This window comes from Drosophila montana, unplaced genomic scaffold (assembly GCF_035044405.1).
Source record: "Drosophila montana isolate Dmon_TW-CO22-7 unplaced genomic scaffold, ASM3504440v1 contig_3200_1, whole genome shotgun sequence".
Taxonomy (NCBI): domain Eukaryota; kingdom Metazoa; phylum Arthropoda; class Insecta; order Diptera; family Drosophilidae; genus Drosophila; species Drosophila montana.
The window spans coordinates 536,069-550,538 of NW_026998080.1; the positions used below are offsets into that span (position 1 = coordinate 536,069).

Sequence of the window (14,470 nt, forward strand, 5' to 3'; positions counted from 1 at the left end):
TTTTCGCGCTGAATGTATGCGCATTTCTAATGCTCATTTGTTGCATGTCACTTCTGAGCGCCGCATTGTGCGGCAACAATTTGCGTTTATTTGCCCGTCAAACAGTTTTGAGGCGCTTTCCTAAACAATATTTTACTTAAATTGCAAAGAGAAACATCCTCGCACCTCGGACAATTGGGTATGCTCGACTCAAGCTGAGCCACGAGCTGAAAAGTACGATATGATAAGCAACAGCTTTTTTAGGCAAACTTTTGTAGCTAGCGAGGAGATATTTCCTCTATTAGAATAGCAAATCAATATTCTCAGCTAACGCATAACACATAAATTTCTTTAGCCTTCTTTTTTTTTGAAGAGAAATAAAAAACATTTCAAAATGCCCTAATACCTATCTAAGAATATATCCCTTGACGGCTTTGTTTACAAACAGATACTGTGACGCGTGCCGCTGTATTTCCCAGTTGGAGCTCAAGTTCCAGCGGGAGTTCCCCAAATGCGCATAAAGGTCACCGGAAAGTTTTGCCCCATATTCTTATTGCAAATACTTGGACAAAGTATTTGATATTGTGAGCGCCCTCAATGCTTATCAGCTACGGCTGAAGTTGTGTCAAACTTTGTGATTTTCTGCTCGCTGATAACTGCCGCCTGAGCGAGGCGTAGCGAAATGAGGCGGGACGGGGCGGGGCGGGGCAAGAAGGTAGGGCATAAACGAGGCAATAAACTATGCAATAATTTCAATGTTTAAGCCAACACGCTTTATGGCTAGCACACTTTCAGTTATGGCAAATTGTTGGACACAGTTAAAAGGCACATACACACACACACACACACACACCTACACAAAAATTCAATACAGTGCGAATGAAATATAAAAAGTGGAAAATAAAAGTTGAACTTAAAAAGGCAGTTTTGTTTGTAATGCCGCTGCTTAAAACTTTTCTCATTAGTCACTATTTTTTAGCGGCTGTTTAATTGTTACACACGCACCAAAAAAACTTTCTGAGTAGTTCAAGTTGTTTCCAATTGTTTTTTTTGCCATTTTTTTATGTTTACTTTTTTTGCTCTTAAGGAAAGTCAAACAAATGCCGCTTGCTGCGGACTTCAACATCGCAAGATTTGTGTAAACAAATTAAGCGTGCTACACGCCGCGCCCCGCAGGTGCAGAAATATGCCAAAAAGAAGAAGAACAATCTAATGAGCAGCAGGATCACAGCACAGGTCTAATGGGGCCCGAATAAATTTCATTTGCCAGAGCCAAAAAGAAAAATTAAAAGTTTTCTTTTAGCTGCTTTTAGGCAAGTATATTGGTTCTTACCGCCCACTAATTTAAGACAACTTGCAAATAAACACGTAGAAAGAATGTGCGAGAGGTGGCTGAAGCGGAAACGGAAGCGGAAAGGGCAATGTCATTCAGCAATTACACAGACACACACCCACACACACACACACAAACACACACAATGAGCGTGAACAATGTTACCCACTTGAGATGAGACCGTGTCGTGTTTGCTATCGTGATAATTTACAACACACGAAATTTTGTGCGTGAAAAAACTTGCGACAATTTGGAATTAATTTTGAGCAATATAAGTGTCAAAGATTTTAAAGTAAAGATTATTTCTTTATCCATTTTTAGATCCAAGCGACAAATCGGTTTTGATCGAAGCTGGTTTGAGCCCGAAATTTCAACTTATATTTTAATACAAAGCGAACATTAAGCTGGTTTGACTTTACTTTCGATATACTTTCGAAAGAAGCTTCACGAATCGAACCTAAAGGCTGGCAGCTAGTTGCAACCATGAACAGAACCAGCAACTATTTTCATTTCGGCTTTGTATTTGAAGTACTTTATATAAGCCTTAAAATTAAAAAATTCTCAGATTTCAAAAACTTTCTTCATCATTAAACACTTTCAGTCTTGAAATTAAATAAAAAATATATTGGCAAAATTTAAACGGAGAGTAAAGAACAAACCTTATCCAATAACAAAAGGTTTTTCGTGTTCGTGTTTAAAGTATTTGTCACGCGCTCATCTCTATCAACGCATAACCACGGGGCACGTTCCTAAGCGAGCAGCCCACAGAGCACAGACAGACGCCCAACCCTTGCATAGCTCTCAACAAGTTTATGCACTGCAATTTCATCTATTTTGCAAGCGATTCCTGGCCCAAAATGTAGCAAACATTTAGTCGGTCCATCAGTCAGTCAGTCAGTGTTGGGAATTCGTCAGTCAGCTTCTAATTAAGTGCGTGCCTGCCCACGCTTATAAATATGAACTCCTCCGGCAGCTCCTTATGCCCGACATGTATGCACACACAGAAACAAACACACACACACATACCTATAGTTGGCCCGGTTACGTCAAGTTCGTGGAATATTTAAATATATACATGAATATCAATTTTGCAGTCTCGTCTGCAATTGCAGCATTAATTTGGCCAAGTGGAATGGCTGACAAATAACACAATCTGCACATGTGCAACAAATTAAATTGGAATTGAAATATGCCCGACAGGGCCAGGACATTGTCTTGGCGCACAACACAATTCTAATTGGAATGCCGCCAAGCTGTTAATGAGCTTATAACGGATTAAACTGGTATGTTGCCAAGTCAAGTCAAAATTATATTAATTGAAAAAGTTCATTTCATCAACTTGTTAAATGTGCGCTGCAAGCACTTTTCAACTTTTGTGAAAAACTATGCGAAATTATGAATTGCGAGAAAAAGTGCCACGCACTCCACATTTCACTTTTCATGCATTTTAATTACAATTAATTTTAATTATTTTTTGTGCAACGCATTTATTTGAATTCACTTGGAAAAATAACTGAAAATTGGTTAAGCTTGTATAAAAAAATTAAATAGTTATATATGATACTATTTTTGTACTTATAAGTAACAACAATAGCGTATATAAATAATATTTAAATATGCGTATAGTTTAGCAAGTTATTAACTATTTTTGGGTTCATTTTCTAAGCATATATTTTGAGCGTATACATTAATATGAAATGTGTTTAATAAATGTTTTCGAGATATGTGAATCCAATTCAATGCAGAATATAAAAACATTTAATTAATATATTCTGCAGAGATAGTCATATTCTTTATAAACAGATGAGATATTTGGCTATTGATGGGCATTTCAATAATTTGCCTTTTTCATTTTGGCTATTGTGTTTAGATTTCAATTCCAATTTCTATGGCATATTAAAATTAATTCGTACTTGTGCTTGAACTTATTTTTAAAGAAGTGAACTTAACGATAACTTAAATGATATTTATAGGTATATAGCAAGCATATGGCTTAGTTGAGTTAATTACAAGCCTATGACTGATTAAGTTATAAACGTTCTACAAATGGCAAACAGTTTAAAATTAATTGGGATTATTCTCTGGCTCTCTGCTGCATTGTGCTGATAACTTCTTAAGCAACTAATTTTGTGAACATTCATTTGTATAAGAGACCAAATCCAACTAAATCATTATAAATATTATAGGACACTGGACTGTAGACACATCTAGCTTAGCTATTCTTAGCTATTTAAATATATACAAATTCGGCCCAAACTTAATTATCATACAAAAACGCTTACATACTATAGCCTAAAGTTGTTGTTTTTTAATTAACGTATTCTTAAGCTTAAGTTGTAAGTAGTTGTTCTGCTTCTGCTTCTTGTAAGTATTGTAAAGTTTCCTTTATAAGGCACTGTATGTACATTATGTACACCTGACTGAACTTGAACTTAGGCTAGTTATCTACGTGGATGGCGGCTTGCCGTGCACACGAAAGCGATATAGACACGTATAATCCGGCTGTCCATGATTAGACTCGATGCGCAGCTCGACAATCTCAAAGGGCCGCTTGATGTCCACATTTTGTACGGCAAAGAATTGCAGCGAGGCGTTGTTATCCTGATATTCATACTCACCAAACAGCACAGGTTCCTGATCCTTTTCATGTTCCAGGCCCTGCGAGCAAAGTGTAAAAGTAAATATATGTATGCTGCAGGGTTTTCCATTTTGAGAAGCTTACCCAAACGGTAAAGTTGCGCGGCGCTGAGTCAATGCGTCCCGTGGGCGACAGGCTCTTCGATATGTGCTCCAGCGTAAAGCCCGTGACATAGACCAAAGAGTTAAGCTTCAGCACTGCGTATGAATAAGAAGTTGCAAGTAATTTCCGTGCTCTACAATATTTACCTACCCAGAAATCCGGGAAAGCCCTGAAAGGCCCAGCACTCGCCGGGCTGCACATTGGGCGATATGGCCACCCTGGGCGTATTGCTGGGATACCACAGCGGTATGCCGAAGACTGAGATTTGCGCCGATTTGGTTTGATAGCTTTCCGTGCACCGCGTGGAAAGTATTTGTCCGCCAGCCGACTCCAAGGCAAAGTCGACCAGACCCGTTTTGTCCGCATCGTAAATGGCCAGCACGGCCTTCACTATGCTGCGCACCTCGTCCTCGTGCATATGCGCCTTTGCCGACTGGCTGCTCTCATTGTGCTTGGCCTCCACGGCCAGCAGTATTTCGCGCTTGAGCCGCTCGCTAATGTCGCTCATCAGCACAAGGCTGGAGCGTTCAATCTCTGCGCGTATATTGTTGTTGGTTTTCTCGTTTAGCTGCAGCAGCTGCTGCTCCAGATAATCCTTGGCCACAAACATGCTGCGCACCCAATTCTGCAGATCCACATCATTCAGCTTGCCGCCCGCCGTCTGCTTGAAGCCCAGAATCTCCACCAGCGTCAGCTTCACTTGCTTGTTGAGCAGCGCAAACTGTGAATCGTTCAGCGCCGCCAGCTTGCTCTCGATTTCGGCGAGCAGGCCACTAAAGCGTTGATCCTGGGCCAGCTCGTGCTGCTGCATGCGTGCCAGCAAATCGTCCTGGGTGAGCTTCAGGCTGCTTATGGACTGCTGCAGATCTGCGTTCTCCATTTGCTTGTCCGACAGCGCCAGCTTGATGAAGGCTATTTCTCTGTTTAGCTGATCGATTTGCTGCTCCGCAACGGGCTGGCCAGAACCCTCACCCGGCACGTGTTGCTGCAGCGCCAGATTTATGCGTGCATCCACAAATTCTGCCAGCTCAGGTGCGTCCAGCAGACGCTTGAGCAGCGCCGTCAAGTCAATGCGCTCCAGCAGCAGCGTATAATGTGTCTCCTCCAGCTTGAACTCCGCCTTGATCAAACGGGTTAGCTCCTCCAGCTGCGCATGGGTGAACTTTGCCTGCTCTGCATGCCATTCGCCGGACTGTTGCAGCTGCAGCTTCAGGCGCAATGCCAAATCCGCCAGCTGCTGATCGCTGAGCTGCGACCCTTGCTCTGCAAATTGTTGCAGATTCTCGCGCATGAGTTGAACTATAATTTGGATTTGCTGCGGCGACAGCTGTTGCTGCTCCTGCTGCTGGTGCTTCTCTTGCTGCTGCAGCTTCAGCTCTACCAGCTGCTGCACATAGCTGTTGACATGATTCAGTATATTCTCATATTCCTCTGGCGTTAGCGACTTTTGTATGCCCTGCCGCACCTGCTCCATTTGCAGCTTGATGCTGGCCGCCTCCTCTTGCTGCTGCTGCTGTGGCTGTGGCCACAGTGACTTGAGCGCAACTCCAGTCTGCGACAGCTGCCCACGCAGCGTGGCGAAAAGTGCCAAAGGCAGCGGCAACAACGTCTCCACGCGTTGCACATGCTCCAAACGCCGCTCCGCCGGCAGCTGCAGCCAGGCTGTAAAGGAAAACAAAAATTAGTTGGGCATTTGGGAAATGGGGGGAGACACAACAGACTTATATCCTTCTACATTTGCAACTTTCTTCTTTTATTTTTTTAGCATAGGTCAAGGAAACTGTTGAATGGGGAATTTCGGGGCGACGCCAATGAGCACAAATGCAGAAGGATAGAGTTCTGTTCGTTGGAATATTTTGTTCAATTGATCGTTTTGATTTATTTATGAATTTTACTTACCATTTCATCTCGCAATCGCGTCGCATAGTTCAATAAAATGGCAAATAAAACAAGCTATTTACTTAATTTGTTTGTTCATAGTTTTTGTACTGTATTTCACAAATGTTTATGAAATTGTTTGCATTTATTATAAATTTATAGTTTTTATAGACAAACAAATGAAAGGATTACAATTTAAACGTTGTTTGACAACAAAAATAGGCTTAAAACGTTGCACAAAATTACAATTTGGGCTAATAAAAACAGCTAAGACTTGAATTGTGCAATTATTAACTCAAAAATTGATAATTACACAAGTTGAACTTTTTGCAATTGTTAATACGAGACCCAAAAGCAAAGTCGACAACAAACAATGAATGATATTTGTTTTGTTTTTTTTTTAATTATTAACTTTATGCACAATTTGAACAGCGTAGCGAGTTCTCTCTTTCTCTCTCTCTCTCTCTATCCTTCTCCATATTGCGTCATTTAGTTGGGTGAGGGGGTTTGGGGGGTGGGAGTGGGAGTGTAATGTGTGTATGTGTATGTGTGTGTGTATAGGTGGGTTGTTTAAATTTTAACAAAATGACAAAAATATATAAAGTTTGGCATGAAAAAAGAAAATGTAACATGAACTGAACTGAACGAAATGTAAACGAGGAAATGCCAAACAAATGCTTGAATTTGTACTTGAATTGATCTTGGTTTTAGATTAAAGATAAACAAAACTTTAGATAAATAGCTGCTGCAGCAGCTCATGGCCGAAACGATAGCAAAACTGCTGAAAGTATTCTTTAAACACGCTCGTAATAGACCGCATCGCTGCTGGCCTGAAACAGCTGACGGCCCCTGTTGGCCACATTCTGGCCGATAGTTTTCAAATAAACCAGATAATCATCGGCCCAGTCACGCACGCGCACCGCCTGCTCAACAGCCTGGGAGCGCAGCGTTTCATACTGGGCCGCATTCAAATAGGCCCCAACATCAATTTTCGGCATTTCGGGTAGTGTGAATGTGTTAAGAGTTAGGGATTTGGGCGGGAAACTTTCATTGGGATGTAGATAATAGAACAGACCTGTAAAGTTGAAAGTTGCAATTAGCTGAGAGTATATACGTACATACTTATGCTAGAGTTAAATATATTAAGTATTCAAAGTTAATGCTGGCATGGATACTTGATAACGAGGAGACTTGCCTATATTAGGGCACGGTTTGTTTAATCCGAGTTGCATAAACTAGTATATATTAGTAAATTTTCTTTAATTTGTAATTAGAATATTTTCGTGAATACAACTTTTAAAAAAACTATCAAGTATCATTCTAACTTAATTTATATGTGTGTGATGTTTTCTTTTTGGCTTTTATATTTTGTAAATAATTCAAAATTTAATAAAATAAACTATCAACTGATATTTAGCTTAAATGAAATATTAAAAGAGCATATACTGGAATGACAATTCATTTACATATAATTTGTATATAATTATCTTCTGAATATTGTACATATATATTTAGATTTGTATATATATTTATATATTTTTTAATTTTTCTATTTTTGTATATTTTTACATACTTTTTAAAAAACCAACAGGTGTCATTCTAGCTTAGTTATTTATAGCTAAAGCTGCTATGATACTTGCCAATTTTTATCCAACAAACAAGCAAAAGTGTTCAACAGCTTCGCTATATTAGACATAATTTTCATATATTGCAATCTACTGGCAAGTGTCATTCCAGCATTTAGTAAAATATATGAACGTGCCTATGAAAATGTTCATAGAAATTATGCACACATTTTCCATATCAATAACAACCGCAACAACTGGCTGCTGACGTCAGACGCTGTCAACGACCAGAGTCGACCAGTTTTATTAATACACCCAGCAGAAAGGTGAACTATATGCATGTGGCGTTAGTTGTAGGCACGATTCAAGGTGAGCATTTGGCTGCCGCTCAATGTCAAGGCGTGCACGTTCACATATTTTACATAAAATACATTTATTTAAATATTTTCATCTATTTTCACTTACCCGTTAGCAGCAGGAGGGGCAGCAGTATGAGCAGAAAGAGCAGAAAACGCTTCTTAGACTTGTTATCAATGCTGCTGGATCTGAGCAGCCACGTGTCAAGGCTGAGCACCGAGGCAATGGCTATGTAGACATGGCGCATCAGGCTCAACAGGCTGCCAACTATGAGTCCATGCTGCTGCTGCTGTTGACGCTGCTGCTGCCTGGCATAGTAGTTGTGATAGGCACTCGTCTCTGTTTGCGAAATGCTTGTGATGCGCGTCCACATGCTGCTCATGCTGGTGACAATGACGCTGATGAAGCGCAAGAGCCACCAGCTCTGCTTCTGCTGGTGGATAAAATTTGTATTGTCCAGCTCATCGCCAGAGTCGTAATTCAAGCGCGTGTAATTCGACTGATAGCGGCGGCGTATGAACTCCTCCTGTGCTGGATTCTGATTGACCATGATATCGACTCGTTCATTATGATTCTCCAAACTGCGACGCGACATATTCGGCATGGCCACAATGCCTGGAGCCAGCTGGCGTCTATGCGGCGACAACTCCGAGTAGGTATAATCCGTTTTGGGTGTTTTGCTGCGAAACATAATTCAATTAGTTGGCTTTCTTTTAGAATAAAGGCATACAAATAGCACTTGAAGCTGGGCTGACAACCGAAGAGTCAAGCGAAACCGAGTGACAGTTATTTCAAGGCAAATGAGGTTTATCAGCTGCTCTAGATGCTATTTGCCAGCTACTTACTTCCAGTACTCGCCGGCATCTCTGTACTCAATATAGGCCAAATGATCGTCACTTAAATTGGCATTGCCATTGGAGCGGCCGCTGGTGTTGCGCTCCTTCTGCTGCTGTTTTAGTTCCTGTGTGGTATTCAACACATTCTGTGTCGACTCCAATTGGCTGCGCGGCGTGGAGGTGACAGCGGTCAGGCTGTTCAGGGCATTGCCCAGTCGCTTGCTGGTGCTGGTGAACATGGTGGTCACCGTGGATGTGTTGCCCGTTGCCTTGCGCTTGGCCTCTGACATCGCATCATCGCTCGAATAGTCCGAGGTCAGTTGGTTAAATGCCTTTGAGCGCGTGGCTTTGTTGTTGCGGTTACTGCTGCTGCTGCTCCTGGTGGTGGTTGTGTGAGACTCGACCACGTGCTCCTCCACAATGGTTCTGTAAATATGTAAACAAGTTGGCAACGTTAGCGGAAACTGTGTAGATCAAATAAATTATAGACTTCAGCATAATTAAGGCAAAATGTGAATCAAAACAAACTAGAAAATATTCTCATAAATGTTTTACAAATAAAAACGCGTCTGACCTTCAGCCACAAAAACAAAAACCAGCAAACGACTTCGTTTTTTTTTTTTTTGGCTATAAGCGACAACATGAAAACGAAGCTCTCAGGGCCGAATGGCCTCCGCCTCTTGCCTGATGTCGTCATCAACGAAACGGCGCGGCAAAACAGCAGACGGCAATTCATTAAACATAAGCAAGCTACAGAGCGCACGTTAGATTCAATTCGCGCGCCAAAAAGAAATCATATTTAAAGTAACACGCGACAGCGCACCCTGTATAGCAGCTCGTCAACGATTTGAACTCAAACAAACATATTTGCATCAGATCTGAGCGGGCATTGTGATGATATCTTTAGGATATGAGTCACTGCCGGGATACACACACAAGTGACTGTGACTGCTGGCGAGAGTAAATGATGTCATCGCTTATTTAATAAGTTAAAATTCTGTTTCAGCTTAAATATTTCTGCGTGCATATTATTTATTAATTAGTGCTATTTAATGCATAATATTTGGTTACACTGCAATACAGTGTTGCCACTTGACTTGTATGTAAGACACTGATTCACTGTTACTTGCCAGATAGTCACAGTGACAGCTGGCGCATCTCTTGTGTGTTAAGTATTTCAGTTGTACATTTCGAAATTAAAATTTCGCGCCGAGTGTGAATAACAAGCAGATGACGTCATGGTCACAAAAACGCACACATGCACACGTATACAGTCTGACCATGTGTCGTGAGTTGTGTTTGTAGTTGTGTGCTCAATGTTTATGACGAGCTATTGCCAAAGTAACGTTTTTTTTATTGTTGCTTGGGCAACTCTCATACTCTCTTCAATTTGGTAGCATGTTTAACTGTTAAGCAGCATATTTTTGAATTGTTTTTTTTTTTTTGGGTTAGCGTTTCAATTTATGTTTAGATAATTTTTCAAGTGTACTTACTGAACATTCGGTGGCTGGGACGGCTTCTGCTTCTTGTGATGCACATGCCCCTCCTCGCCCGCGTGCTCACAATTCTCATGATCGCAGCTGGAGCGCAAGAATGGCGTCTTGGAGCGCGAACGTCGGCGCGTCTCTATCTGGTATAGTTGGTCGCTCATGGCCTGCTTAAAAAGTTTAACTGCAAACGAAAAGTATAAACAATTAATGCTTGTGGGGGGGGGAATAAATAAATGCCGAGCATTTTTGTCTGTGTGTGCACGGTTTGTTTATGTGTGCGTGTACCTGTCTGTGTGCGAGTGACGGGCGTGGGTTGTTTACAATGTGGATTTCACTTCACAATGAGAAGGGGGAGGGGCGGGGCGCAAATGGGCATTACAATTGGTAATGAAACAAGGTCTGTCGAAACATTGAACACACTTATACGCACGCATATATATGTATGTATGTGCGTGCGTGCGTATGAGTGTTTGTATAGATTGTTGAGTTTCTTTTACGGTCGAGTGCTCAACAAATCGGGCTGTTGGCTGAAAGCATTAACATTACAAAATTATGCAATGCGTGTGGAAATGAGCGCAGTTTCTTGAGTTTTAATTAGATTGCAATGGGAGCGCAGCGAGCGCCTAAAAATACATAGACAAGCAGCTGCAACGGTAGCAGCAGTAGCACGCATTGCCGGGTGGGCCTTGCAAAGTCGGCAAAGCGCAGACGAAGCACCACAATTCGCATTAGGGGCACTCAGTGTGAGCATAAACAAAAACGTAACTAACCAACGGCGAAACAACGCCATAAACAAACACAGATATTTGGTGGTGTTAATCAATAAAATGCGTCGCGACGCCCTTTCGCAAAAGGCATACACACTTCTACTCTTAATGCTTTTGGTGAAATGCGTGAAAATCCAAACAAGTTTTCCGACCCGCAACTGCGTCAGCAAACGCCGCGTCGTTTTTTTTTGTAGCGTGCCAAAAGAAAATGTGGCGCACACACACAGGTACACTCGTATAAGATTCTATACACACTTACTTTTCACACATTCAAGTTTAGCACAAGAATTCAGTTTTTATTTAATGTGCTTTTGCACAATTTGTTTTTGATCGGCGGTCGCGACGTTTTATAAATAGATATGCGCACCGAACAAAAATACACGTCTGACTCTAACAACAGAAAAATTACGAATGACTCGATAAATCGCAGTATACGACAAATAATATACGATATATCGATACATTTTAGGAGCGTCATGAACAGCTACGTTATTTGGGCAAGCAGTTCATACTTGACAATAGATTTAAGCGATACTGATACATCGTTTTGAATAGTCTCGATATATCGACACGAAATTACACGATACTTGGGAATGTTGCGTGCAAAAACGCGCGAACAGTCCTTGCTATTTATTTGGTACCCACTGCCTATGTTGTGTGAAATACTTAAATCAAAACATACAAACGTTTACATATACATATATATTAATTTACGTTGTAATAGCGCAGAGTATAAAAGATTTTTCGTATAGGTGCAATAGCTGCTAAGGCAGTTTATTGGTAGTAGAGCTCCAGATTCATGCCGTCGTGAATTTCGTCTGCAAGTACCATAAAAGGCAGGTCATTAATATTATTAATCAAAACATAATCAACTTGATAGTTACGAACAATCAGATAGACGAATGGGGTCCTTGTAGATGGTATACCACTTTTTCAGCACAATCTTCTCATGCTTTGTGCCAGTTTGCGCCGCTATCAGCTTTTTGAGGTCCCCAATGGTGTCGTCGGGATTGCACTTCACACGCACCTGCAAGACAAATGAAAGTCTTTGTTAATTTGTATTTTTTAAGCACAACGCTGTTACCTTTTTGCCCAGGCGGTCATTGCAAGTTATTTCAATCATATTTGTGTGTTTTGTCTTCACCTCTCAATGCAACAACAAATATATTTCGATAGCTGCATATGCATGGCAACGTTATCGATATATATTTAAGTGTTGCCAGATTGACGCGAAAATTCCCTGCAGAAATAACAAATTAGCAGACGGCAAATTCAGCACTAGAAAAGTCTCGCAAATATGTCAATGATTCCGTTCTTTCCCAGCATCAAGCCTTCGGTGGCAAATCGTATTTGGTTCGATATGACATCCGATGATGAAGTACAAACCAAGCGTTATGAGGACGAGCGCAGGAATTGGGTATGCCCGAAATGCATTTAAAATAGGACAACATTTGACGTGTTTCTATTACAGCGAGAATCCTTGAAAACGGCTGCCACGGATCTGCAGCCGCTGGGAAAGGTGCACACTATCACCGGCGTCGAAACCGATGATGAGGACGGTAAGTCTCAAACTGAGAGAGGGCATAACATTTCGAAATGCTAATCAAAGATTTCCGCAGCCAACGACGATAGTGAGGACACGGACAGCCACGATGAGGAGGACGATGAGACCAACGATCGAGTCATTCCAGTCACACAGGACTTTTACTCTGCCGACGACATACAAATGAATGATGAGACCTCGCCCACAGCACCATAAGGAAAGGCATTGCATAGATACACCATTTAGTTGATTAATGTTGCGATTACAAAGTTCCCTTTACAAACTGTAATAACATATTTCGTTTACTTTAAGCTTAAATAAATTATAAACATAATAAGCAAAAATAGTTGGGGCTGGGCGAGCACACTGGTTATCATAATTGTAACTCTGCCGCTGCAGTCTAAGGGATTAGGGGAGCGGATTTACAAAGAGTTTTGGACTTTAACAAAAATTTTGTCTACTTGTGCAGCGCAGCCGTTTCCATTTTGGGCGCTGGCTTCGAGGCTAGACCGGAGAGCAATTTCTTGATCTCGGCAATAGCACGGCCAGGATTGAGACCCTTCGGACAGGTGCGCGTGCAGTTCATGATGGTGTGACAACGATAGACGCTGAAGGGATCCTTCAGCTTGCTCAGACGCTCCACGCTGTTCTCGTCACGCGAATCAATGATCCAGCGATACGCCTGCATTAGCACAGCCGGGCCGAGATATTTCTCGGCATTCCACCAGTACGATGGGCATGCGGTCGAGCAGCAAGCGCACAGAATGCACTCGTACAGGCCATCCAGTTTGGAGCGATCCTCCACAGACTGCAAGTACTGTGCCTTGCCCTTCTTCTCAACGGCTTCGTTTCTAAATGGATTAAAATTATAATTAATATTAGGTTATTAGTCAGCTGCTAATTACTTACTTGCGCTGCAGCCAGGGCTGGATGTTTTTGTACTGCTCGTAGAAGTTGTTCATGTCCGGCACCAGATCCCGCACCACATACATATGCGGCAATGGATACACCTTCAGAGGCTTCGAGCTGGTCGCATCGATTTTGCTGATGCATGCCAGGGTATTGACGCCGCCAATGTTCATGGCACAGGATCCGCAAATGCCCTCGCGACAAGAGCGACGGAACGTCAGAGTGGGATCTATCTCATTCTTGATCTTAATGAGCGCATCCAGCACCATGGGACCGCATTCGCGCATATTAACCTCGTAGGTCTGCATGTGGGGCTTCTCGCCGGCATTGTCCGGACTCCAGCGGTAGATTTCAAACTTCTTTATTTGCGGCTCCGGCGCTGCCTTCGGCTGTGCCTGCTGCTCCAGCTGCGTTGTGTTGCTGATTGCACGTAACTGGGGAAAACCACAAAATTAATTTGGTAACTTTTGCGCTTTGGTCACGCCATTGCAATTTTTTTTTTCGTTTGGCAAAAACGTTTACATAATCGCAAATTGTGATATTTTCACGACGCATTCGACTGGCATTTTATCAGGAATTTGGGCTTTTTAGTTATGTTTTTGTTAATTCTTATATAATAATACTGCCCAAATGGCCAACACACACGCCCCTCGAGGGGATGGAGGACGTTTGCTGCTGCTTACCTGGTGACGCGCCGCCAAGGAGCTGGCGCGGCTCAAAACTTGTCTGGCTTCGTTGACCAACATTTTCGTACGAAATTGAAACGTCACTGCGTTTGCAATTTTAAATATTTCAAGCAAACAATATGTTGTTTTCCGACGGAAAATCTTAGTTGCAATCAAGAAGTTGCTCGACTGTCTGACAGTGTTGCCAGCTTGCAGTTATCGATAGCCAAAAAGACGCCAGCTGGCATAAAAAAGGCTAAAACAACCAGAAGCTGGCCGCCATTAAATTGCTTATGAAAAAATTCGTAGTAGTTAAAATGGTATTAACTTATTTAAGATTTATCTTAAACTCATCTTAAAATACTTAATATTTTATTATTAGTTTGTTTTTAAGCAAAATAACCCATA

The 14,470-nt window shown here is 41.8% G+C and overlaps 4 protein-coding genes across 5 annotated transcripts; 1 reads left to right on the forward strand and 3 right to left on the reverse strand.

The window, feature by feature from the left end:
* Positions 1 to 3,299: 3,299 nt before the first annotated feature.
* koi (klaroid) lies at positions 3,300 to 11,358 on the reverse strand. Of its 2 annotated transcripts, XM_064686573.1 has the most exons (7): positions 11,205 to 11,358; positions 10,182 to 10,359; positions 8,698 to 9,114; positions 7,961 to 8,532; positions 4,203 to 5,714; positions 4,035 to 4,147; positions 3,300 to 3,970 (listed from the first exon to the last, which is right to left on the reverse strand). In XM_064686573.1, exons 2-7 carry the CDS (start codon positions 10,337 to 10,339, stop codon positions 3,758 to 3,760), a joined length of 2,985 nt encoding a protein of 994 aa, XP_064542643.1. In that variant the 5' UTR covers positions 10,340 to 10,359; positions 11,205 to 11,358; the 3' UTR covers positions 3,300 to 3,757. The 2 variants fall into 2 exon arrangements, with proteins under 2 accessions (XP_064542643.1, XP_064542644.1); XM_064686574.1 differs by lacking the exons at positions 3,300 to 3,970; positions 4,035 to 4,147; positions 4,203 to 5,714 and adding an exon at positions 6,281 to 7,005.
* A 274-nt stretch (positions 11,359 to 11,632) lies between these two features.
* ubl (Ubiquitin-like protein 5) lies at positions 11,633 to 12,137 on the reverse strand. The gene is made up of 3 exons (XM_064687180.1): positions 12,030 to 12,137; positions 11,834 to 11,972; positions 11,633 to 11,763 (listed from the first exon to the last, which is right to left on the reverse strand). The coding sequence occupies exons 1-3, from the start codon at positions 12,066 to 12,068 to the stop codon at positions 11,720 to 11,722; spliced, it is 222 nt and encodes a 73-aa protein (XP_064543250.1). The 5' UTR covers positions 12,069 to 12,137; the 3' UTR covers positions 11,633 to 11,719.
* A 32-nt stretch (positions 12,138 to 12,169) lies between these two features.
* On the forward strand, positions 12,170 to 12,832 carry LOC135431841 (anaphase-promoting complex subunit 15). The gene is made up of 3 exons (XM_064687179.1): positions 12,170 to 12,362; positions 12,417 to 12,504; positions 12,565 to 12,832. Exons 1-3 carry the CDS (start codon positions 12,243 to 12,245, stop codon positions 12,702 to 12,704), a joined length of 348 nt encoding a protein of 115 aa, XP_064543249.1. The 5' UTR covers positions 12,170 to 12,242; the 3' UTR covers positions 12,705 to 12,832.
* On the reverse strand, positions 12,719 to 14,263 carry SdhB (Succinate dehydrogenase, subunit B (iron-sulfur)). Its single transcript, XM_064687178.1, has 3 exons — positions 14,081 to 14,263; positions 13,398 to 13,831; positions 12,719 to 13,339 (listed from the first exon to the last, which is right to left on the reverse strand). Exons 1-3 carry the CDS (start codon positions 14,141 to 14,143, stop codon positions 12,946 to 12,948), a joined length of 891 nt encoding a protein of 296 aa, XP_064543248.1. The 5' UTR covers positions 14,144 to 14,263; the 3' UTR covers positions 12,719 to 12,945.
* Between the last annotated feature and the right edge of the window lie 207 nt (positions 14,264 to 14,470).